This window comes from Vicugna pacos, chromosome 11 (assembly GCF_048564905.1).
Source record: "Vicugna pacos chromosome 11, VicPac4, whole genome shotgun sequence".
Taxonomy (NCBI): Eukaryota; Metazoa; Chordata; class Mammalia; order Artiodactyla; family Camelidae; genus Vicugna; species Vicugna pacos.
Genome location: NC_132997.1, coordinates 101,385,061 through 101,408,673, shown reverse-complemented (window position 1 = coordinate 101,408,673; position 23,613 = coordinate 101,385,061). Strand labels below are relative to the sequence as shown.

The following is a 23,613-nucleotide window of genomic DNA, read 5'->3' as shown; positions in this document are numbered from 1 at the left end:
ACATCTCAAGAGCCAGATTGACCCTGGGTTTGCGGGGTCCATCCCGAGCTCCCACCGCCTTCCTCTAAAGACACAGGGGGAGACCCACAGCTGGTCAGGGCCAGCGCGGCCCCAGAGCCGCTGCCCAGCTTCCAGGGGGCCTGGTCTGGCTGGCACCTCTGTCACATGGGAACCGGGTTGTACAGCCGGAGTCTCTGCCAGCCGGGCCCACGGCCATTATAGTGGGGGCCTGGCCTGCCCAGGGTCAACTGGAATTCAGTACAGAGCCGGGCAGGAATCACACTGTATCATCGGGTTACTGCAAATGTGAACATCACATTTGATCTTTTCTGTGACGGGTCAGAAAAGTCATCAAGTCTGTAACATGAGACGTCATCCGCTCAGACACACAGGCACTGCTGACTGAATACCGAGGCTGGAGTTTGCAGTGTCCAGCCTCGCAGCGTAGACCCCCAAAACGCGCTTCAGTGGAAACCTATGCGTCATGTAGAGGTCATCTGACCTGTCACTGTGAGCCCCCATGGGCCCCCCTCGCCCAGTTGTGCAGATGTCAGCCCCGCCGGGCCCCCCTCGCCCAGCCGCACAGATGTCAGCCCCCCCGGACCCCCCCTCGCCCAGCCATGCAGATGTCAGCCCCCCAGAGCCCCTCTCACCCAGCCGCGCAGATGTCAGCCCCCCTGGGCCCCCCCTCTCCCAGCCATGCAGATGTCAGCCCCCCAGAGCCCCCCTCGCCCAGCCGCGCAGATGTCAGCCCCGCCGGGTCCCCCTGGCCCAGCCGCGCAGATGTCAGCCCCCCTGGGCCCCCCCTCGCCCAGCCATGCAGATGTCAGCTCCCCAGAGCCCCCCTCGCCCAGCCGCACAGATGTCAGCCTCGCTGGGCCCCCCTCGCCCAGCCACGCAGAAACCAGGTTCTCTTCCCTCAGTTCCAGGGTTAGTAACCTGTCAGTGTGTCCGTCCTCAGTTCTCTTGGAAGCTGCTTGTGACAGCTGCCCAGCTCTCCCTGGATTGATGAGTCAATGACACCGTTAACATGAGCCCGTTTTATGTCTGAGCCACGATCTCACCTCTTCCTGAGACGTACCTTTTAACACATGTGCTTGTTCGTAGGAATGACACACTGCTTACCGTGGTGTTTGTCAGTCCACACAGTGTGGTACTGAAGGAACCAAATGTATTAAACGAACAAATGCAGTTTAAAATACTGGAAAGTACATACATTTATAAGTGGTTACAATTATTCAAAGACCCCGTGACAGTTTTTAGACTTAAAAACAGAATTGGACGTGCACTATGGACCTCAGAAGGTCAGAAAGTCTAGGTTTTAAGAGCAGCGGGGTCTTGGCCCCCCGCTGGCTCTCCCGCCCCCAGTCTCTGCTCCAGGGCCAGGAGTCCCTTGTCCCTGCCGGCCCACCCAGTCCTTGCCTGGGCCTCCTCCACCTGGAGGGCCTCAGCCCTAGAAAACCAGCCCCTTCCCTTGAAGCCAGACCCAGAGGTCAGCCTGTGATGTGCTCCCTCCCCTACCTTGATTTAGCAAATGTTTGCCAGGTTAGTGAACGCTGTCAGCTTTTAACCCTTCTTCTAGCGGGGAGCCCTGTGTCTGCAGGCCTGTTGTCTAAGCCCTGCCCGGCCCACTGCCCCTCCCCAACCCCGCCCGGCCCTGCGGCCACTCAGCGCAATTTAGCGCGGGATGCGGAGAAGCGTCAGCAGATGGCACCCCCACACCGTGGTGATGCTTCACTGCAGCATCAAAGGTGGGCCGCCAGGGGGCGTGGCCCCCCCCACCCTCCAGACGCCCTGCCCTGGGAAGTCCCTGTGGGGCTGGAGGCCGGGTCCCCTGTGAAAGAGCAGGGACTCACGCGGCTTTGAGATGGGTTGGGGGTCTGCTGTTTGCGGGCTGCACACATCCTGGGTCTCCTGCACACCCAGGGCCCAGAAGGGGAAACCGAGGCAGGGAGCAGTTGGCAGGTCCTTGGCCCAGGTTCGACTGCCTGAAGTGGCCAGGCGAAGCCAGGCAGTCCAGCCCTCCCCACCTGCCCAGAACCCCTGGGCCCGAGCCCCAGGTGGACCGTGAGCTCGGCACAGCTGCCTTGGGCGCCCAGTCCAAGGGGTGCTCAAATGCTGGGGCTCCTAGGTCGGGCCCGGCCCCAGCAAGGCTGGAGGCAACTCCACGCAGATGGAGGGGTCAGGCCTCAGTCCTGGAGGCCTGGCCTGATGGGGTCTGGGGGCTGGTGCAGGTGAAGGAGGGGCCCTGGCCGCGGGCAGCGTGGGCACCTGAGGGCAAGGCACCCCAACCAGGCTGCATGCTTGCTGGTGGCTGTGTCTTCCGCAGCATGGCCAGAAAAGGCCCCACGTCTCTCTGTGGCAGTGTGGACCCCCAGAGACGGCAGGGCCAGGTTGCTGGTGCCCAGCGGGCGGCAGGGGCCCTAGGGCTAGGCTGGCCCATCCTGTGAGTCTCCCTCTGGGGCGGGAGCCCTGCCAGCGCCTTCACCTGGGCTCTGATGGCGGCTCCCACCCGCCTCCAGGGGCCAGGCGGCTCCGGTGGCCACTCTGAGGACCGCCCTCTGCGTGCAGCACGTGCCTGTGCCAGGAGGGCCTGGGCTCTGCAAGGCCTCCTGCCCACGGCCCTCACTGGGCTCAGTTTCTGCCAATGGCTGCAGCTCACTCTGCCCCTGCCACACACCAGTCCCCGGGGTCCCAGCGGCCCAGGCACACCTGGGGCGAGGCTGGCGCCCCGTTCCTCCAAGGGAGACCCCCTTCCTCTCCCAACATCCCCCCCGGCCAGTGAACCCCCAGCAACTTCCCCCATGGCACAGGCGCCCCGCAGGGCCTGCCCTCCTCCGCCCCTCCCTCCCACACTGCCCTGAGCGCCCGCGGGCCCAGCCCTCAGCCGGGCACCGGCAGCTCCCCTCAGGCCGGTCTCCGGGAGGGCGTTCCTTCTGAGGCACCATGAGCTTCTCTCTCTACCCTGTCGGGCGGGGCTGGCAGGCCTGCCAGGAGGGAGGTTGCCCACGGTGGGCAGTCACCGAGCGGGGCCTCTCCCAGGGGATGGTGTTTGGCTGGGGCCCCCACCCCTGCTGCTCCAGGACCAGCCCTGTCGGTGCCTCTTGGACCCCTGGCCCCCAGACTCCGTTCTTTGTTGAACTCGAGCGTCTCCCCTGGAAGCCAGGGACTCCCAGGCCCCGTCTCTCCCAGGCTCCCGCAGTCTCGGCCTCCGTGGGGCGGAGCCCCGCTGCTCCTCCAGCAGGAGCCCAAACAAGGCTTTCTGGTCTTAACTCCCACGTTCCCACACGCACACACACGCGTACTCTGTGCACACGCTCCCCGCGCACACACACACATTCACATGTGCTCACTCACATCTGTCAACATGCCATCCTGCGGCTTCTGAGAAATCCAGCCACAGAACTGGAGACCACATACGTGAAGGAACAGACCTTTGTGCTGCCCCAGGACAGGGCGCTGGAGTGGACCCCGTCGGAACTGGTGAGGGCAGAGGCCTGGGGGCTCTGGGGGGCAGGGGCCGCTGGGAGAGGGGAGGTGGGGCAGCGGCCTGTGTGGGGGCACCGCGGCCCTGAGACGGGGGGGGTCTCAGGAAAGCTGGGGGTATCCTTGCTGTCAGCTCCCTGAAGGCACTCCCCTCATCCTCACTCACCTTGTAAAGGAGAGGAAACTGAGGCCCGGGGACGGAGGATGGCCACGCTCCCGCCCGGCCGGGGCTGGACCCTCCGGTGGCCCCTCTGTGGGTCTCTCCAAGGGGGCAGGTGCACATTCTTCTCCACAGAAAGGCTTACTCGCCTGCAGAGACAGCGCCGAGACCTCAGGTGGTGGTGGTGAGGTGACTGTCCTGGCCAGGGGCTGGCCCTCCCCCAGGTCCAGGCACAGCAGCTGATGGGCCAAAGTCAGGGCTCAGTGGGGCACATTCCTGCCCACCCAGCTCTGCCTCTTGGGACAGGAGAGCCCAGGCTGCCTCACAGCCACTGTCTGGGGAGAGGCCGAGGAGGTGCAGGGAGAAGGGGGCTTGGGGAGGGGAGAGGAGCTGGCAGGAACTCCAGGTCTGGGGTGATGTGGGGGCATGAGCCCTCTCAGTGGCTCCCAGGGAACCCGTCCTGGCCCCCACTCTCCCTTCACCGAAGGCCTCCCTGGAAACCTCACATACCCACTTCGGACCCAAGGGAGGGCTGGGGGCTCCCCTCGCACCGCCCCTGACTTTCAGAACTTCCAGTGGTCCAGGGCCCATAGGGGAGGCTGGATGGGCCAGGAAAACTGGGGTGGGGATTGGGGAGCATCTGGGTACAGGGAAAGGCCTGCAGAAGGAGCCGGCTGAGCCCCCTGCCAGGCCCCAGCCAGGCCGTGAGCTGGGCGGCAGTCTCCTGCTCAAGGTCACAGCCTGCATGTGGACGCTGAGTGGACACTGGGGCTGCCATCTGGCCCACCCACTCAGGAGCTCCCCAGCAGAGGGGCCACCTACTGCGAGGGGCCCAGCGCCGGGGCGGGACTTGCCTCCCCAACCCCCTGAGCACACCTGTGCGTGCCCCAGCATCCCGGGGCACCTGGGACATGCACTCACCTGCCTTGGGCACGTCGGCTGGGTCAGCATAGCTCCGGACGGGAACATTTCATGGGCTGCACCAGAAATAACTCACTTATTTAGAAAGACGGCTGATCATCTTATAGACAGCTTAAAGAGGGGTCCACACGGCAGGATGCTGCCCCATACACGTGTCACACAAAGGCGGGGCGGGGGACACCCACCATGCAGGCCATGCCCCCTGGGGCTGCAGCCCAGCATCCCCACCCACGGTGCTGCCACCCCACCCCACCTGACCCCACCTGACCCCACCAGTCCTCACCTGTCCTCATGGAGGCCCAGGTGGGCCCCCTTTTCAGCCACTGACTGGCCCTGCATGGAGACAGGCCTTCACTGTCATGAGGCTCACAGGCCTGTCGGAGCCTCCTGCAGGTCGGTCTGAGCGCATGGGGGCTGGACTCTGGGGAGAGGCGAGCCTCCCACGGCCTCCCCCTCCGCCCGCCCCCCCAACACGCTCCCGTCCCCATTTCTCCCCCAGGTGGAGATGCCTTTTTGTGCTCTCACGCTTTCTATAACCGGCAGCTTTTACAATACTTTATTTCATTAAAAATTGTAATTTGGTTAAAACACAGAAAGCATAAGACAAGGCCCTGAGTTCCCAGGGGAGCTTTGGGCCCAGCTGGGGGGGCCTCCCCGCTGGGCAGGGCTGGGGGGCTGGGGGACCTCGGAGGGAGGGGCGCCCCCGAGGAGGGCAGTTAGGGTGCCTGTCCCAGCACAACACCAGGCTCCGGCTCCTGCTGGGGGTGCTCCGCTGTGCGGGAAGCGGGGTGGGGTGGGGGGCAGCCTTGTTACCCAGGCTGTGCCCCCGGTTTTCACTGGTTCTCCCAGCACAGAGCCATCGCTTAAGCTGCATTTTAATTAGGAATTTGACCGGTGATTTTTTTCCTGCCTCTGCCAGAGTAACCATTAGCCTTCTCCCAAAGACAAGGGGGCCCTTCCCGGGGACCCAGGACCCCAGACCTCCCCCGCTCTGCACTGCCCTCCCCTCCTCCAGGGTCTGAGGAGTCTCTGGGAGCCTGTCCTGCCCGGGGCCAATGGGGCTCAGCACAGAGCAGTCACTCTTAGTCCCTTGGGGGCTGGTGTGAAGGGTCCAAGGGTGGAGGAAGCCTCTGCCTCCTCGGGCAGCCCCGCCCAGCCCAGCCTCCCAGGCTCATGGCTCAGTCCCAGCTCCACATTTCTGGACCCTAGGATCCACCTGATAGCACAGGCCAGCTGGCCCCATAGAACCGGCTTTTCCAGCCACCCCGCTAAGATGACCTCACCCAGGCCCTGGCCGCAGGGTGTGCTGGGTGTGTAGTCATGGCGGGGTGCGGGGGGGGCCTCGGTGGGGGCCCACAGGGAGGGGGCGGGGCCGCCAAGGAAAAGGAAGGTCAGGGGCGGGCTTCTCGTCTGGGATCAGTGTTAGAACAGGAGGTGGGTCCTGGGACGGTCAGGACAGAGGAGGGGCAGCGGGGCGGGGGACACCCCAGACCTGGGCTCTGCTGGATCCCGAGCTCCCACACACTCACCATGACTCACACCCGCCTTCATGCTCACACTCACTACTTACCGCACACAACCCCGCCTGTGCCAGGCCCACCTAGATATGCCCAAGGCCCAAGGAGCCAGCCAGGCGGCCTCCACCCGGGAGCCCTGGGGGAGGGGGGTAGACCTCTGGGCCACTGGGTCACTCTGAGGGCCCGCCTGACAGCACCGCCCCTGAGAGACCGCCCAGGGCCACAGACCCTCCGGACCCTTCCCGCTGACCGCTGACCTGACTGCTGACCAGCAGGTTCAAAGCCGGAGGCAGGAAGACCTCCCAGGAAGTCCCAGCCCTGAGGGGTCCCCATCCATTTGACCCCCTCCCCCAGCAGCTCTTCTGGGCCCTCTGTCCTGACACGTGGCTGTGACCTGCGGCGACCAGTGAGGGCCTAGTCAGGGTGGTCCTGGGCACCCAGCCTTGGCCCTCCCCCACCCCCGCCTCACCCCTCCCCTCCCCCAGCTCCTCCAAGGCACTTCCTCTGGTCTCTCCCGCTGTGAGTCAGCAAGTCTGTCAGTCCTGGGAGCCCTCCCACGGCCTCCTTGCTTCCTGAACACTCTGCACCTGAGGCTTCCTCAGCGTCTGATTAAGGGTGGGGCCCTGCCCACCCCCACCTCCGCCCCCGACCCAACCAGGCTTCTTCCTGGGGGCAGAGGGGCAGGATGGAGTGGCCCAGAGCTGGCCCTCGGGATCCCACCTTCTGCCCACCCTCGCTTTGCTGCCTGGGCTCCCGGACCGACCAGAGCCTGGACCCTGTCCTCCTGACCAGAAAGTACCTTCCTGAGGCTCCACCCCCTGTGAGCCCACCAGGCTGGCAGCCGGAGGGGGCCGGAGCGGAGGGGATGGAGGCAGGAGGGGCTGGGAGCTGCTGGGCAGTGTTGGGCCTTGTGTCCATGGACCGCCAGCCTGCAGGGGGCAGCGCGGCCGGCCTGGTGCTGCGGTGCCTCGGCTGTCTGTCCCCTCAAGGCCGGCCTTGCCCAGGGGGGACCACCCATCACAGCAGCTCACCAACTAGGGACCTCCGCCCCGGGCCTCTCCAGGGAAACTGCTGGACCTCCTGCCACACAGCCCCTCACTGTGGGCACAGCCCCGACCCCGCTCACAGCCGGCCTCTGTCAGCAGGACGGATGCACAGCAGAGAACCCCTGACACAAACTGAAAGCAGGGCGCCCGCCTCCGCCTGGGGCCCCTGGAGCCAGGAGTCTTTCCGTAAGTCCCCCGGGGCCCGCCCACTGCTTCTGGGATTCTGGGGGACCTTGGGCACATCTCTGTGGGAACAGACTCCAAACCTCAGCCACTTTATCACTCGGAGGAAACCCGCTACAGGCCAGTTCTGAACCTTCCCTTTCATACGAATTCTCCTTCTCGCCTGCTGGGCCCCCCATTAAACACTGGGCAAGGTCTTCTGTGCTGTGCCACAGATGACACTGGGGAGGCACCACAACTGATACTGGGGAGGGGCCGCCGATGACATGGGGGAGGGCCCCGTGTTCTGGGAGAGGAAGTGGGGGATGGAGAATTCATGCCTCCCCTGGAGAATCCCGGGGGGGTGGGGAGCCAAGCACAAAGGAGGGCTGAGGCACGGAGGCGGGAGACAGAGGGGCAGGGGTGGGGGCGGCCCTGCAGCAGCAGGACAGGACGGAAGGGCCCGAAGGGCCAGCCCCTCCTGGAGCTCAGGGAGGGTAACCAGCCTTCATCATTCAGCTCAGAATCAGGAACCCACAGACTCCGAGACACCCACACTTGCCCAGCTGAGCTTGGCAACAGCTCATAAATATTCATTTAAAAATCAAAGTCCCGTGAGAGCGCTAACTCATTGCTGATCCTTGCGAATGATTTTTGCATTAGCACAAAACAACAGTGCCATCCCCCACCCAGGGCCTGAGGGAGGTCCCCTCTCCTGCCCGCCCAGGGGCACAGGTGGGCCTGGGAGAGCGCTGCTGCAAAGGGGCCCTCCAGCCCCGCCTGGCTCGGGCTCCCAGAGCCACCTCTGACACCCCCGCGCATTTTATTCCATTTTTTTTCTGATTTTTCCGGTGTCCTTCCATACTTTCGAAGCATTTTATTATGGACGTGTCCCACCACACCCAGGGCCATCGCGTCCACTCCCCCACCCCCATTTTTTGGTGCCAGATCACTAGTTTTGTAAACACATCCTTCAGTGTCTCTAAAAGACCCTGAGTTCCCCACGTTTTGCTCTTTTCCTCTCCTCTTTTACCAGCCCCTCCTGCTGTTGGTAAGGGAGACATCTGGAAAGCAAATGAAACTCAACCTTTGGGGGCTGGTTCAGCATGTGGCTGGAACACACTCTGTAACATGTCCCAGGAACTCGCTCTGGTTAAAAACACATGCCCACCTGTACACGCAGGCGCGCACCGGCACCTCCCGACGTTTCTGAGAAGATGCGTCCAGGTTAACGGAATTGTCTCAGGGCGTGTGAGGGCCTGGAAGTGGTTTAGGACGTGATGTTCGACTCAATGTTTTGTGAGTGTTCTTCAAAAGTCGTAGATCTGTTCTGTAACAATATGAAAATGAAGTTAGAATATATGGACCCAGACGAGCATGCCCACTCTCACCACCTTTATTCAAAATGGTATTGGAAATTCCAGTCGGAGACATTAGGCAAGAACAAGAAGTAAAACGGATCCAGATTAGAAAAAAAAAAAGAAGTAAACTGTCCCTATTTGCAGATGACATGAAACTCTACAGAGTCCATCAAACCGTCATCAGAACAGGCGAGCTCGGTGCAGTTGCAGGAAGCAAAATCAATGCACAGCAGTCTGCTGCCTTCTGCACACTCGTAACTATCAGAGAGAGAAACAAAGAGAACAGTCCTACTCACAGCGGCACCAGAAAGAATAAAATATCTAGGAATAAGTTTAACCAACGAGGTGAGAGACATTGATACTGAAAACTACAAAACATTAATGAAAGAAATTGAAGCAGACAGAAATAAACAAAGATATTCCGTGCTCATGGATTGGAAGAATCAATATTGCTGAAATGCCCACCCGACCCAAAGCAAGCCACAGAGTCAGGGCAGTCCCCGCCAAAATTCCAATGGCATTTTTCACAGAAGTAGGACAAATAACCCTAAGATTGTATGGAACCACCAAAAACCCAAATAGCAAAAGGAACCTCGAGGAAAAAGAAAACAAAGCCGGAGGCATCATCGCATTTCCCGACTTCACTCTGTATTAACGTAGTGCCATGATGTGGCGTAGCTACAGGAATCAAAATGGTGTGGTGCTAGCACAAAGCCAGACACACAGATCCAGGGACGAGAAGGGAGCCCAGAAATAAGCCCACACACATACGGTCTACTAATGCACGATGAAGGAGCCAAGAACACAGTGGGGAAGGGACAGTCTCTTCAATAAACAGTGTTGGGAAAACTGGACAGCCATGTGCCAAAGACTGAGACCAGACCCTGTCTTACAGCACACACGAAAACTAACTCAAAATGGCTTAAAGACCCGAATGTAAGGCCCGAAACCATAAATCTCCTGGGAGAAAACTTAGGCAGTATAGTTCCTGCCATCGGTTTTGGTGATGATTTTTTGGATTTGAGACCAAAAGCAAAGGCAACAAAAAGTGAGAATAAATAAATGGGCCTACATCAAACTAAGAAGCTGCTGCACAGCAAAGGAAACCGTGAACAAAACGGAAAGGCAGCTACTGAAGGAGAGAAAACTTTTGCAAATCATGTGTCTGATAAGTGGTTAATACCCAAAATGCGTGAAGAACTCATACAATTCAACAGCAAAAAAACCAGTTGATTAAAAAGTGGGCGGAAGATCTAAACAGACATTTCTCCAAAGACGACATCCAGATGGCCAACAGGCACATATGAGCCTCACTAATCATCAGGGAAATGCAAATCAAAACCACAACGACAGATCACCTCACACCTGCCAGAGTGGCTATTAGCCAAACAAACAAGAAATAACAAGTGTTGGCGAGGATGCAGAGAAAAGGGAACCAACCATTGTGCACTGTTGGTGGGGGTGTAAACTGGTGCAGCCACTATGGGAAGCAGTATGGAGGTTCCTCAAAAAATTGAAAATAGACTTACCATATGATCCAGCAACGCCACCCCTGGGTATTTATTCAAAGCAAACAAAAACACTTCACTCAAAAAGATACATGCACCCCCGAGTTCAGAGCAGCACTATTTACAACAGCCAAGACATGGAAGCAACCTTGGTGTCCACGGAGGGATGACTGGAGAGAGAAGCTGTGGTATATTTATACAATGGAATATTACTCAGCCATAAAAAAGAATGAAACAATGTCATTTGCAGCAACATGGATGGACCTGGAGAATGTCATTCTAAGTGAAGTGAGACATAAAGAGAAAGACAAGTACCATATGACATCACTCATATGTGGAATCTTAAAAAAAAAAAAGAAAAAGGAAGGAAAAAGAAGACACTAATGAACTTATCTACAAAAGAGAAACAGACTCACAGACATAGAAAACAAACATATGGTTACCAGGGGGGAAAGGGGGTGGGAAGGAATAAATTGGAAATTCAGTATTTGTAAATATTAACTACTATATATAAAATAGATTAACAAGTTTCTTCTGAACAGCACAGGGAACTTTATTCAATATATTGTAGTAACTTATAATGAGAAAGAATATGAAAAGGAGTATGTGTATGTGTATGTATGACTGAAACATGAGGCTGTGCACCAGAAATGGACACAGTGTAGCTAACTGTACTTCAGAAGACAAGAGACGTACTTCCTTTTCTGACTGAGAAAATAATCACACACACGAAAAATCGCAAAAGCAACACCAGTATCGACGCAGAGGAACCGTTCTGAGCCTTCCTTGTGTATTAATTCATGTTACCCTAAAATTAAATGTCCTAAAATAAAGAAAAAGAAGCTTTAAAAATACAGGATCAAGAGAACTAGAGGTTTTCGCCAGTTTCATTTTTAACTGTTTCTGCCTTCAAGTTTTGCAATAGTTTCATGATCTTAATTGCTCGTGTTTCCCAGAGTTCACGCGTGCGGTATGTGCTGTGCACATCGTTGTGCACAGCATTGTTGGACGCTTACCTGCTTCAACTTTTCACGCAGTAAGCCCCAAGAGCCGTGGGGACCACCTGACACACACTGGGCTGGCTAGAACTGAAAAGACGGGGGTAGTGGGTGCTAGCGGAGGTGCGGTCCTCGGAACCCTCACCGCGGCTGCTGGGAGTGCAAGATGGTGCCACCACTTTGGAGCAGAGCCTGGCAGAGTCAGCCTGTGACCCTGTGATTCCACTCCTGGGTACTTGCCCGAGAGGAGGGAAACCTACGGAAACATGTCAGTTTCTGGCGTTCCGTATCAGGCGTCAGTCGTGCACACACACGTAGATTCATCTTTGTGTTCTTTGTCTTCATAAGTTACTATAAGATACTGAATATAGCGCCTTGTGCTATACAGAAGAATTTTGTTTTCTTATCTGCTTTATATATAGTAGTTAGTATGTGCAATCTCGCACTCCCAATTTATCCCTTCCCACCGTGGTTTCTTTACTATGTCTCACACCGAAATTGAGCACAAATATTCAGGGCTCAGTTAGTCACAGGAGCCAAAGGGTGGAAAACCAGTTACAGGCCCACCAGTGGGTGAAGATAAACAAAACGCGGTCCGTCCGCACAGTGGGTCTTACTCAGCCAGCAGAGGAATGGATTGCGCTACACGCTGCTGCACAGATGAACCTTGAAAATGTTACGCCGAGTGAAAGAAGCCAGACGCAGAAGTCCACAAATTATACGATTCCATTCACAGGAAAAGTCCAGAAAAGGTGAATCTATAGAGACAGAAAGCAGATTAGCAGCTGCTGGGCACTTGGGCTGGGGGAGGGAGGGGACACAGTCAAGGACACGGAGTCCCTGCTTGACGTGACAACCCTGCTCCGGCGTGGACTGCGGTGACAGTTGCAGTGGCTTTACCGCCGAGCTGTCCGCTGCAGATGGGTGAACGGCACGGTGCGTGACTTACAGCGCAACTAAGCCCACTCGTAAGAGTTAAAAATAAGAACACGGCATCCCCGGGACTCTGAGAGCAGGACGGAGGCCTCGAAGGTACACGAAGCTCACCGTGCTGTGCCCGGAGCCCCCGCTGCGGGGCGGCTTCCTGCCGCTGACCCGCATCTCCGTCCCAGCAGCCCAGTCCACGCAGGGCTCCGCCTCAGGGCCCTCCCCGTTCTGGCTCCGCCCTGCTCCTGGGGGCCTCACTGCTGCTGGTTTGGGGGGCTTAGTACGAAAGGTCTCACTGACACAGTTTAGAAAATCACCTCCTGGCCTGAGCATCGCCCAGGGTCAGGCCTGAGGTGCCTGGGCCCCTGGGCCAGCTCACAGGCAGCCCACGTGGCCCCCGGGCCCTACCCTCATGCCTGCCTTGTCCCCACGCTGTCCCCTCGCTGCAGTCCAGGGCCTCCCTGTTCCTCCTCAGACTTGGCCTCCACCAAGGACGAGACAGCAGCTTCCAGAAAACAAGAGAATCAAGCAGGTAGAGGTGAGCCTCAGAAGAGGGTCCCCATGTACATGGATGCGCACGGCCCCGCCGGCCAGGGGCCGTGGCCTGGCTGGTTTGGCGGAGACTGCCGGGTCCGAGGTCACAGTCCCCCTCCCACAGGCACGTCCCCCCAAAGCCCCTGGCACCCCGACTTTGCCAGTGTCGCTTCCTGGGAAGCACACACTCAGGCGCACACCCTGCAGGCGGCGCGCACCCCTCCCAGCGCGGGAAATGGGGGCCGTCAGGGTCAAGTGCTACCACCATCCCGAGCAGTGTCTGGCAGAGTCCCGCCCGCAGGGCCCCTCCCCACCCAGCTGTGGCCGTATCTGCATGCGCAGCCCACACCCGAGGAGAAGCCAAGCGTCCAGCCGCAGGCGGCCTGGTAAACAGCTCGCAAGGCCCCGCGGTGGGGTTCAGTGTCGTCCAGGGCCTGGAGGCACACGTCTCCGTGCAGATGTAGGAGCGGGTGTGAGGTGGTGGGTGGTGGGGACGGCGGGCACCCCTAGCAGCTCGGCCAGCCCAGCCCCCAAGCCTCCAGGTCGTCCGTCCTCCGCAGCAGGACGGGGGCTCAGAGGCCTGGTCCTGGCCAAGGCCTGTGGCAGCAGTGGGCACACGCCACCCTCAGTGTTGCGAAAAGGCAAGGAAAGGCCGTGGTTTTAATCCCAACACCGCACATCCACCATTTATTTAAAATTTTGTGTCAAATTTGCCCTTAAAATGTTTCCTTCCAGACCGTCTCCAAACCATCTGTTTTTTTGTAAAGGGCTGCATGGTTTTTCACGCCAAGAACCTTAAAGGTGTCCTCAGGTGTGGATCCACTAACGCCCCCAGGAGACCCTCCAGGGAGCAGGGCCTCTTCAGACAAAGGCAGACGTGCCCGTCAGGGGTGGTTCGCAGCCACAAGAGCATGGGGATGAATGGCACAGCGAACTCAGGCGCAGGGAGTTCATTACACGAGCCCTGCACAGGCCGTTCAAACCCTGTTGTTTCTGAACAAATTTTAACGCATGAAAAATGTGAACAAAATGATGCTGTGCACAGAATTCCCTCAGCGGCTCTGGGTGGGTGTGTCTGTGGGTGTGTCTGTACCTCTGTGTGCACACGTGTGCGTGTGTATCCGTGTGTGTGTGTCCGTGTGTGTCTAGGATTGCACACACATGCACATCCCTCTAAAAGAAAGACACCAAAGAGGCAGCTGTGATCATCTCTGTTGGGTGTGATTACGGGTAATTTTAATTTTGTTCTCTAACATTTTTTCCACATTTTCTTAATAATGTAGGATGAACGGCTGTAATTTTTACAGTCAGAGCAGAGCAAGGAAGGGGCGTGAAAACCCAGCCGGCGGGCCAGGTCTGAGCGGGGCTGGGCACCTGCATCTCCAGGAACGGACACTGTTGTTTGCCTGCACTTGTGACCCACGACCCCGGCCTCAGAAAAGAGGCAGCTGATGAGGGACGCCCCCTCCTCCGGCCCCCTGAACCTGGGAGGATGGGACGCTGATGGGGCCCCAAGCTCTGAACGCCGAGGCCACATGCCTGCTTCCAGGGTGGGCCCAGGGGTCAGGAGGCTGATCGGGGTCACGCTCTGCCGCTCTCTGCGCTCGGTGAGCCCAGGACGAGGAAGCGACCGGGGTGGGTTACAGTCGGAGCCGAGCGGGCCACCCAGAGGTACACGGAAAGGCGTCCCTGCCGGGTCCTGGCGGCTGGAGTCGGTGGAGCCTTCCCAGCCCGCTGACTGTCCTCGGGTGCAGCAGTGGGCTGTGACGCGGCCGCCAGGCACACGGGGTCTCCCCTCGTCTGTCCCGTTGGCAGAGGCTTGGTGGTCACTGTGTGTGACTGTGACGGTGGCTTCCAAAAGGTCCCAGCTGCACCCCGAGTCCAGCCCCTGCCTGCAGCACGGCCCTCGTGCTGAGAAGACCCTTGGGGGGCGGGTTCTAGCCCCTCTACAGGGAGGCCTCGGTGCTGGGAATCCCTTCCTGGGGTGCGGGCCAGAGCAGGGGGCCTGGGGGCAGTGCAGTGTGGACCAGGCCAACTGGACCCTCATGTGGCACAGGGGCTGCCCGTGCCCACCTGAGCCTCCCACCCAGGGTGGGCGGGGCTGGCAAATTAAAAAATCAAAGGTAAAGCAAAGTGAAATTTGAATTTCTGACCAACAGCGAATAATTGTAGCATAAGCCTGTTTCATCCATCGTTTGTCTGAAATTCAAGTCCAACTGAGTAGCCTGTTAGCTGCCCCGTGCTCCCTGCCTGCCCTCGGTCCCCACCCAGCACTGGAGCTGGCAGTCTCTTGACCCCGAGCAGCAGCTGAACCGGACCCAGGATGGAGGACCAGCGGGCCCAGGGAGGTGGCAGCCCCGAGGGGTGGGCAAGGTGTCTGTGGGCTCTGCCCCTTCTCCCAGCGGAATGCCCCACTTCTAGCTTCACCTCTGGGCCACCTGCTGGTCAGGATTCTCCAGAGAGACAGAACCGCTGGGACGTGTGTGCGCGGAGCCGGGGGGAGTAGGGGAGAGGGAGGAAGACATTTATTTTAAGGACTTGGCTCACACTTTGTGGGGGCTCGGCAAGTCTGAAGTCTGCAGGGCAGGCCGGCGGTCGGCAGACCCAGGGAAGAGTTTATGTGTGAAGGCAGAATCCCTTCGTCCTTGGGGAATTTCAGATTTTTTCTCCTATGTCCTACAACTGATTGGATGAGGCCCACCACAGGTTGGAGGGTGTGAAATAACAGGAAAAAGTGTATACCAGCCTCTACCCCCAGTCCCTGACACAGCGCTCCTCAGTCCCTTGGAACTTCCTGGGTGACAGGAGTGTCTTTTGTTCTAATGAGGTGACTCCGGTGGGCTCCTGGGTGGGGTTGGTCACCAGAAAGACCGAGTTGAGATTAGGACCTGAAACTTTCAGCCTCACCCCAGCATGCTCTGGGAAGGCGAGAGGGGCTGGAGACTGACTTAGGGGCGAGTCATGCCTAAGTGATGAAGCCGCCGTTAAAGTCTCTAAAGGTCAGGCTCTAGAGAGGCTGCAGGTTGGTGAGCACATCCACATACTGGGAAGGTGACGCACCCCAGCTCCCCAGGGACAGGAGCTCCCGCACGCGGGAGCCCCGGACCTCGCCCTGTGTGCCGCATCCGGCTGGTCATCTGTGTCCTTTTCCGTATAACACAGGGTCGATGGAGGTGAGCGCTTCCCTGAGCTCTGGCAGCTCTTCCAGCCGATGGTTTAGGGGTCCCCCGATGTGCAGCCAAGTCAGGCAGAAGCTGCAGGTGACCGGTGTCCGGAGTAGGGGCAGTCTCGTGGGCCCTCACCCTCACCCTGTGGGGTCGGAGCTGGCGTCAGAGTTAACTTGCACCGTAGGATGCCCAGCTGCTGTCGGAGGATTGCTGGGGGAGGGGGGAGGCCCGCACGTCTGCTGTCAGAAGCCCTCTGTGTGTGAGGAGAGGAGAGACGGGAAGGGTGCATTTCCGTAGGGGGCAGACCTCTTCCTCAAAGTCTGCTGACTGCCGAAGTTACATCTCATCTGAAACAACACCTTCACAGCAACATCTGGACCCACGTTTGACTGAACAGCCCAGCTGACACGTGAAGTTCACCGTCACAGCAACTGGGCCCTATCCCACTCCAGCGCCCTGACTGCACGCGACCGGGGCCAGCGTCTGAGCGGGCAAGGACCCGGGCCTCCTCCCAGCTTGCTCACCGCACCCACGCCGGAACGCCGAGCGAGCCAGGGCTGGGCCCTCCACCCCCCGCCCCGCCGCCGGGCACCGCCCGGCACCCTGACCCTGGAGGGGACCCCTCCGCTCTCCTGGCCTCTCTGGCGCCGGAGTTGCGGGGCTAAACGCCCCTGGCTTGCTGGCGCTGCTGCGCCCGGCCTGGTGTCCAAGGTGGCTGGGTTAGCTCGAACACAGCCCGGTCTCCCCGTCAAAGCCAGGGTGGTGCTGTCACTTCGGAGCCCAAGAGGACTCCGTGCTAAATTAGACTCAAGAACGATTGCATAACGGAACCGCTTCCCTCTCCCCCAGCCGGTGCTCACGTTGGACGAGGGCTGACAGTCTCCCTTCCTGCAGAAAGGCTCGCCGCGGGAGAACTGATTTCCGCTGCGGGTTACGGTTACGTCCCTGCGCCTGGGGCTCGGGTGGGCGGGGCCGGCGGCCGGGGGCCAGGGTGGGGGCGCCGCCGCGCTCGGGCGCTCTGGCACCATGCCCAGGGCCCGGCCGTGTCCCCCGGATGGAGGCTCTGGGAGGGATGGAGGCCTCAGTGGTCATTGGTCCCTGTCGGCTGTGCACTGACATCCTGTTTGTCCTTAACCAACATTAGTTCAAGGGGGGGAAGCGTGCCTGTTTAAAACAGTCACTGCAAATCCTGCATATTTAATTCTTTCATTTGCCTCTAAGGTAGACAGATTCCAATTAGCAAAGAGGAAAATGTATATATTGGGACCAGTGTGCAGCTCCCTCAGGGATGGACCACGCCATGGGGAGCAGAGTGGTGGGGGAGAGGCGGTCGTGGGCTGGGGGGAGCCCACCCGACAGAGGCAGGCAGCCTGGTGGGAAGAGGGGCTGCCTGAGCGACCTGTCACAGGGTGCCTCTTCTTTGCCAGCCCCTCCCCCGTCACGCTCCACCTCGCAGCCCCCTTCTCCCCGGGAGGTGGGCACAGGGAGGTGGCCACCTCCCTGCTCTACAAAGGGCCTCCCTGGGGCCCCCGTCTCTGCACTCACAGCACAGCGGGCCCCTCAGAGCGCCCCAGCCTGGCCTCAGGGCGCTGCTCCCTGTCCCTGGGGGTCAGGGCCCGTTGGGGGCCTCTGTGGGCTGGGGCTGGGCCTGTGCACCCCCAGGCCTGGCCCCTGCTCTGTGTCCATCCACGCGCCTGCAGGACAGGTGCCTGGCCGGGCTGCTCCTCATGGAGCCCAGCCGGGGAAGGGAGAGCAGACGCCTCAGTCACAGAGTGGCCCCAAGCCTCCACGGGCTTGCGGGGCTTCAGCGACCTCTGAGGCCCAGCCCCGCCCCTCCCCCAACACACACCCGGGCCAACTTCAGGACAAGGCAAACGTGGGGCACCGGGAGCACCTGCTTTCTGGACAGCTCCACTCCTGGGCTGGGGGTGAGCCACCCCTCACCTGCCCTATTCAGCCTGTGCCCCTTCACCTGCCAGTAGCGGCCTCACAGCCTGTCCCTACACCATTATCCCCCAAGGAGCCCCCCAAGGTTCTAAATAGCCCACACTGCAGACCTGCCTGGGACAGTCCCCAGCCCCCGAGCCCCCAGATCCACAGTCCCCAAGCCCCCCAGTCCCACAGGCCCCAGATCCCCAGCCACCAGTCCTCCAGTCCCCAGATCCCCAGGCCCCCAGTCCTATAGTCCTCCAGTCCCCCAAGCCTCCAATAACCCAGCCCCCAGATCCTCAGGCCCCTAGGGTCCTAATCCCCAGCCCCCTCAGCCCCCTATATCCACAGTCCCCCAGCCCCCCAGGCCCAGGCTGGCACGTCTCTGGGGCCTGCACCAGGCCCCGTATTTCCCAGTGCCTCTCCTCGGCTCACCTCCATGGTTCTGCTGTGTCCTCCACTAGCACCCATGCACATACTTCCTTCTACAGGACCCCATGTCTGGGCAGGACCAAGAGGACCACGCTCTGCACCAGGCCATGCAAACTATCCAGAAAGTCTCACTCTAGCCTCCCAAGCCAACTCCTGCTCTTGCTTCAGCGTCAGCCTGGAGATGGCCTCCTCCTGGAAGCCCCTCTGATTCCCCCTGGGTGGCTGGTTCCTTCTTCGGGGCACAGTTCCCCTCACGGGTCATGGGGGCAAAGCAACGCGTCTGCGGTGCAGCATCTGTTAGGCCGAGAACTGAAGCTGAGAGTGCAGGAGGCACAGATGCTCGGGGTCTACTTCGGTCCTCTGGAGCCTGGAGCCCCACAGGGGCTGGAGGAACAATGAACAAACGAAGGAGTGAATGAACGCGGTGCAGGCTCTGAGGGTGCCTGGAGCATCCAGGTTTCCTGGCAAGGTGAGACTGTGCCCTGCCTTGGGCCACACAGTCCCCCAGAGAGGGGCAACGGGCTCCCCACAAGGAGGTAGGCAGGCTGGGCGGGTCACTGAGCCTCTGTGGATGGTCCTGCGGCTGGAAAGGGCCGCCGGGGACAGCTGTGCCCCAGCTGGCAGGCCCTGGGGATGACTGTCCTTGGTGCCACCCAGGAACCAGCCCCCACCCTGGCCCTGCCCCTCCTGGGCCCCCCAGCCCAGGGCCTGCACCTAGGCAGAAACAGGGGCCACCAAAGTCCCTGGGTCTCCCAGCCAGTCCCCACCCACCCACAGACCACAGAGCGGGGTGCCCCACCTCTGAAGCAGGCCCGCGGTCCCCAGGGGACAATCACAACTGTCTTTCCTCCTCTCTGGTTCCCAGGCTCCAGGACCTTCTGCACTGTGTGTGGCCCAGAAATTTACATGCAGATGGAGGGGGGTCCCCAGGAGCCTGGCATCAGCACACCCTGGTCCCCACTGTGTTCTGAGGTCCCCATGACCTGCACCCCTATGCTGTCCGCAACTCAGCCTTTGACCCCCAACGGTGGCCCAGAGCACATGGAGTCTTAAGGTCTGCAGGAGCCAAGAGCCTGGGAGACCTCCAGACACACACAACCAGGGCCCACGGGCACGTGAGTGGAGGACACGCGGCAGGCTGGGCGGGGACAGTGAGGGGCCAGCAGGAAGCTGCGGGCAGGGGGCTTTGAGGACCCTCCGGGCAACGGGAGGCACCAGCCACTTCCTGCTGAGAGCAGGCCTGGCCTCGCCTGCCCTATCAGCCGGTCACACCTTCTCTGAGCCAGGCCTGGGCTCGGCCCCAGTGACCGCTGCAGGCCCCCCTGCTCTTTGTCGATGGGAGTGTCCCAAGGCCCAGCGCCTCCGGCCTCTGCCGGGCAGGCGGGAGGGGTGAGCAGCCCGGCTGGCTGACACGCATCTTGGCACTGTTGGGAGTGGCTGCCATCCTGAAACCCAGACCCCTAGGTACACACACCACATAGACACCTCCGTGACACCCAGACACAGACCCAGGACTCAGACACACGCCCCACAAAGACCCACAATCACACAGGCTCACACAGACACTCCCAAACAGATCCCCCCATCAACACACACAACACACCCCCACGCTCACACACGTACAGGGACGCTCCTTCCTGCTGGGCATCCCCTGCCTGCACCGGCCGCAGCCCCACCCCCACCCCCACAGGCAGGCGGCCCAGCAGCTGGCTGCAGTTTCCTAGGAAACGCTGTCACCAGCATGGCATTGCAGAGTCTCGGGGGCCTCCAGCATGTGCCAGACAAGCCCCACCCTGAGCCTGCCTAGAGCCCAAGCTGCGAGTGGGCGCCGGCTGGAGGCCGACGAGGGCACAGCAGGTGCCAGTTCCCGTCAGGACTGCTTGGTCACTGCACCGGCTGCCTGCCCTCACCCGGACCCTTTGCCCCAGCCCCCTCCACCTGTCCCCTCTCTGTGGACCTGGGGCAGAATCAGTCTGAGGGAATGTCTGGTCCGGTCAGGATCGGGCCCCTGAGCTCTGTAGAGGGAGCAAGGGTGGACAGCCCAGAAGGCTTCCTGGAGGAGGGGGTCCCAAGGGTGGCAGACGGGAAGGCACGTGGTCGGTCAAAGGCGGGCTGCCTGGCTCTGAGCAGCTTCACCCTGTGCTGTGACCACATAGCCCAGGACAAATCGCCCTGGAGCCCATCCCTCTGGGAGAACAATACCCAGTGAGGCAGACACCACCCTGGAAGGTCCCACAGACACAGAGGCTCTGTGGGACCCCCCCCCCGCCCAGACTCAGATGGCCCCTCCCCTGGGGGCCTGGCTGGCTCAGGACAAGTGGCGAGTGGGTGTGTGTGCCAGGGCCTGCCTTTGGGGCAGGAGGAGGGCAGGGGCGTCAGGGAGGGGCAGGCAGGCGTCAGAAGGGCCGGCTGTGAGAGGCCGGGGCTGGGGCAGGGGCAGCAGCCCCCTGGCCTTCCCACTGGGGAGTCGCCAGCACACCCTGCCCCACGGGCCCAGAGTCTGACCCCACGTGGAGGGGTGGCAGCCACCCCCGAAGGGACAGGGTTGCTCGGTGGCTGAGCCCCTGGGGCGCAGGTCAACATGCAAGTCACAGCCCGACTGACCCAGCTGCCCCTCGGGCTCCGGACAGGCTGCCCAGCCTCCCCACTCCCACACCAGCACCCGCTTGGAGGAGCGGCTCGGGAAAGACTCCTGCCTTGGCCCACCAGCCAATCCTGCCTGGGCCTCCAGGGAAGGAGGGCTCGACAGGCCATGGTGGCTGGGGGACAGGGTGCCTGCCTGAGCTTAGGGACTCCGGGGAGGAAGGGGGTCAAAACAAGTCGGGGAGAAAATGGGGTGGGGGCGGGGCAGGCGAGCAAGAGGCCAGTTGGACGCTGCGCTGAGCCAGAAGAGGGCTGGGGTTGGGCGCCCAGGTGGAGACCCCGAGCGCCTGCTCTGCAGGGCTCGTCCGTGCATGGCACTCAAGAGTTGGCACAGCCCTGTTCATCCCAGGCACCCTGCACACAAGGGCGCAGGAGGAGCCGTGAGGACACGGCGGGGACGAGGAGGTGACGGCGGTGCCCTGGCCGCGCCCTGGGAGCGGCAGGGGGTCTGCCCTGAGGCCTCTCCAGAGCTGGGGCAGCAGCTCTCCTGTCTCTAAGGTCATTAAAATGCAGCCGTTGTGCCTGCTGTGAGGATGGGCGCTAATTACACTCCCGCGTGAAGCCTGAGCGACTTCTCCTAATTAACCCATTTTCTGTCTGTGTGAGGTAACCGAGTCCGCCCTGAGCTGGCCGGGCTACTTGTGAGGACGGAGATTCCAAAAACCACGTAAATCAGGTTTTGAAAACACGGTTTCTACTCCTGTTGGCGTATGTCCTCCTGATGCACCAGCTTCGGGTGTTTCTTCCCTCAAGCAGGTCCGTGAACTTGGCCGGGGAAATGACGTTTTACCCTCACTGAGTTCTAACTGAGCTGGAGCGTCTGTGGCCCTGGGATTCTGCCTCCACCAGGAAGGCGGTGCGTCCACCCTCACCACAACCTCCAACCACGCGGCTGAGAAATCCACAAAATCCACAGGGCGCAGCACACCCCCAGCACAACGGTATTGGACATGAGCCCTCGGGGAGGCTCGGTTTAGATGAGGTCATGAGGGTGAGACGCCAGGATGGGATCGGTGTCCTCCCAGAGGAGACCAGGCTCTCCCTCTCAGCCGCACAGAGAGAAAGAGCCAGGAGGGGCCTCGCCAAGCACTGGGTCAGCCGGCACCTGGCCTTGGACTTCCAGCCTCCACACAGTGAGAAATACGTGTCCTGGCACTCTGTACTACCGCCTGAGCTGATCGAGACTCCCCCCCACCCCCAAACCCCTGCACCCCACCCCACCCCATCCCCACCCTGTCCCCACCCACACCCCCAGGAGGAGCCTGCCCACTGGCTTAGGCCTCAGCCTCAGTTTCCTCCTCTGAAAAATGAGGACTCTGAACCCCGACTCCTGCTTCCGGCTCCTTTAGCCCCACCCCCAGGCGTGGCCCCCCCGCCCCCAGCCACAGCGAGAAGGAAGGGAGCCCCCTTGCTCTGCCTCTCTCCACGCCCCGCCAGTCTGTAAATCTCAGGGTCAGTGGCGCTGGCCGCCTGCCCCAGGCCTCTGATCCGGAGGTGAAAGGCAACGCTAGCGGCAGGCGGAGCTAAAAATAAATCGGCCGGCACTGCCAGGATGCCTCCGAGGGCGGGGCAGGAAGGGAGGCCGGCCCTGGTCACTGCGTGGCTGGCTGGACCCAGGGCCCCACAAGGCCGCCCCAGGGGGGCTGTGCCTCCAACCTGAGAAGCTGGGCCAGAAGCTTCCCTGGGGTTCTGAGTGTCCTGGAGAGGCACGAGACACTGAGCTCGCCCCAGCAGACCAGGGCCACTCTCAGGCCAGGGATGGGGCTCCCTCCCGGCCAGCAGGGCGCCTGGGCCCCACCTGGTTTCCCCACCTCCCTGTCTCCTCCACAGTCATTTCTTACCTCAGCCGATGATGGCCAGGGATGATGGCCAGGCAGAAGCCAGCTCCCTTCTCTGTGGGAGCCTATGGATGCGGGAGGGGGGACGGGGTAGGGGGACAGAGCCCAACAGAGGCTGCCTTCAGCCCCAGTCCCAGACCACTGACAGCTCCTCCCGGAGACGCCCCAGGCCCAGGGTGGGAAAGGGGCAGGGTGGGGTCCCAGGACACGCAGCTTGGGAAGGCGAATTGGGCAGAGCTGCCCGGGCGGCCTGAGGTCAGGAAGGCAGGGCGCGCACGGTCTAAGGCCCAGAGGAGTCCCCGGGGTTGGGGCCAGGGCGTTTCTCTTTTCTTTTCGGCTTTACATTACTAATTTTCTACCACCAACAGGGGTTGTTTTATAACCAGAGGGGAAAAAAAACCTTCCAGAAAAAGGAAGGCCCCAACCAGCCCCTGGCATAGCAGGGGGGCCACACCACCCTTTAAACCCCGCAGGCCCAGCTCAGGGGCCACCAGCTGGGACGCGCCTCCCATCGCCCCGGCTGTGAGGCTGGGCACTGTGGTGACTTGCAGGTCCGCAGTGAGAACCCCAAAGGTTTTGTCTGAGAAAAAGTCTCTGCCGCTACAAATGTCTGAAAACCACGTCCTCCCACTGCCCACACCCCCGGAGGGTCAGGCCCGGAACCACAGGCACCGCGAGGGAGGGCCCCAGCCCCTTCTGTCCTGGGGAGGCCCCACCGGCCTGGCCGGGAGCAGTCCCAGCCAGGGTGGCAAAGCTCTCACAGCAGGAACATCCTAGCAAAGCCGGGACAGGCCAAGGCCCCGCTGTCCGGCCTAGGATGGCCCTCGGCTCCAAATGAGCAGACCAGGGGTACGGGGGCCCGAGGGGTCACAGGGAGAAACGAGAAGAGAGCTCTCCGGGCCCCTGAGCGGCTGCCCTGCGCAGCAAAGTCGTGAGGGAGGCGGGACGGGGCTGGGCCCAGTGCCCTCCCGGGAGGAGCGCCGA

General features: G+C 60.8%; 1 protein-coding gene and 2 long non-coding RNA genes across 6 annotated transcripts; 1 reads left to right on the top strand and 2 right to left on the bottom strand.

Annotated features, from left to right (window-relative positions):
- Positions 1–1,185: 1,185 nt before the first annotated feature.
- LOC140699494 (uncharacterized) lies at positions 1,186–21,953 on the top strand. 4 transcript variants are annotated; one of them, XR_012077717.1, is made up of 4 exons: positions 1,186–3,483; positions 7,148–7,316; positions 18,208–18,617; positions 19,014–21,953. XR_012077717.1 is itself a non-coding variant. In XM_072972156.1 (3 exons), the coding sequence occupies exons 1-3, from the start codon at positions 2,947–2,949 to the stop codon at positions 8,571–8,573; spliced, it is 951 nt and encodes a 316-aa protein (XP_072828257.1). In that variant the 5' UTR covers positions 1,189–2,946; the 3' UTR covers positions 8,574–10,523. The 4 variants fall into 4 exon arrangements, 2 of the variants coding, with proteins under 2 accessions (XP_072828257.1, XP_072828258.1); XM_072972156.1 differs by lacking the exons at positions 18,208–18,617; positions 19,014–21,953 and adding an exon at positions 8,329–10,523 and having other exon boundaries at positions 1,189–3,483; XM_072972157.1 differs by lacking the exons at positions 18,208–18,617; positions 19,014–21,953 and adding an exon at positions 8,798–10,523 and having other exon boundaries at positions 1,190–3,483.
- Positions 3,490–5,830, bottom strand: LOC140699495 (uncharacterized). Its single transcript, XR_012077718.1, has 3 exons — positions 4,851–5,830; positions 4,568–4,623; positions 3,490–3,795 (listed from the first exon to the last, which is right to left on the bottom strand). It is a non-coding gene; the product is annotated as an uncharacterized lncRNA (long non-coding RNA).
- On the bottom strand, positions 15,124–16,724 carry LOC140699496 (uncharacterized). The gene is made up of 2 exons (XR_012077719.1): positions 16,648–16,724; positions 15,124–16,040 (listed from the first exon to the last, which is right to left on the bottom strand). It is a non-coding gene; the product is annotated as an uncharacterized lncRNA (long non-coding RNA).
- Positions 21,954–23,613: the final 1,660 nt, after the last annotated feature.

Bases quoted from the DNA above. Each gene is read 5' to 3' on its own strand.
- LOC140699494 (XM_072972156.1), top strand. From the start codon at position 2,947: ATGAGCTTCTCTCTCTACCCTGTCGGGCGGGGCTGGCAGGCCTGCCAG. The intron at 3,484-7,147 runs GTGAGGGCAGAG...GGGCCTCTCCAG, and splicing joins AGTGGACCCCGTCGGAACTG to GGAAACTGCTGGACCTCCTG. The intron at 7,317-8,328 runs GTAAGTCCCCCG...CTCTTTTACCAG, and splicing joins CTGGAGCCAGGAGTCTTTCC to CCCCTCCTGCTGTTGGTAAG.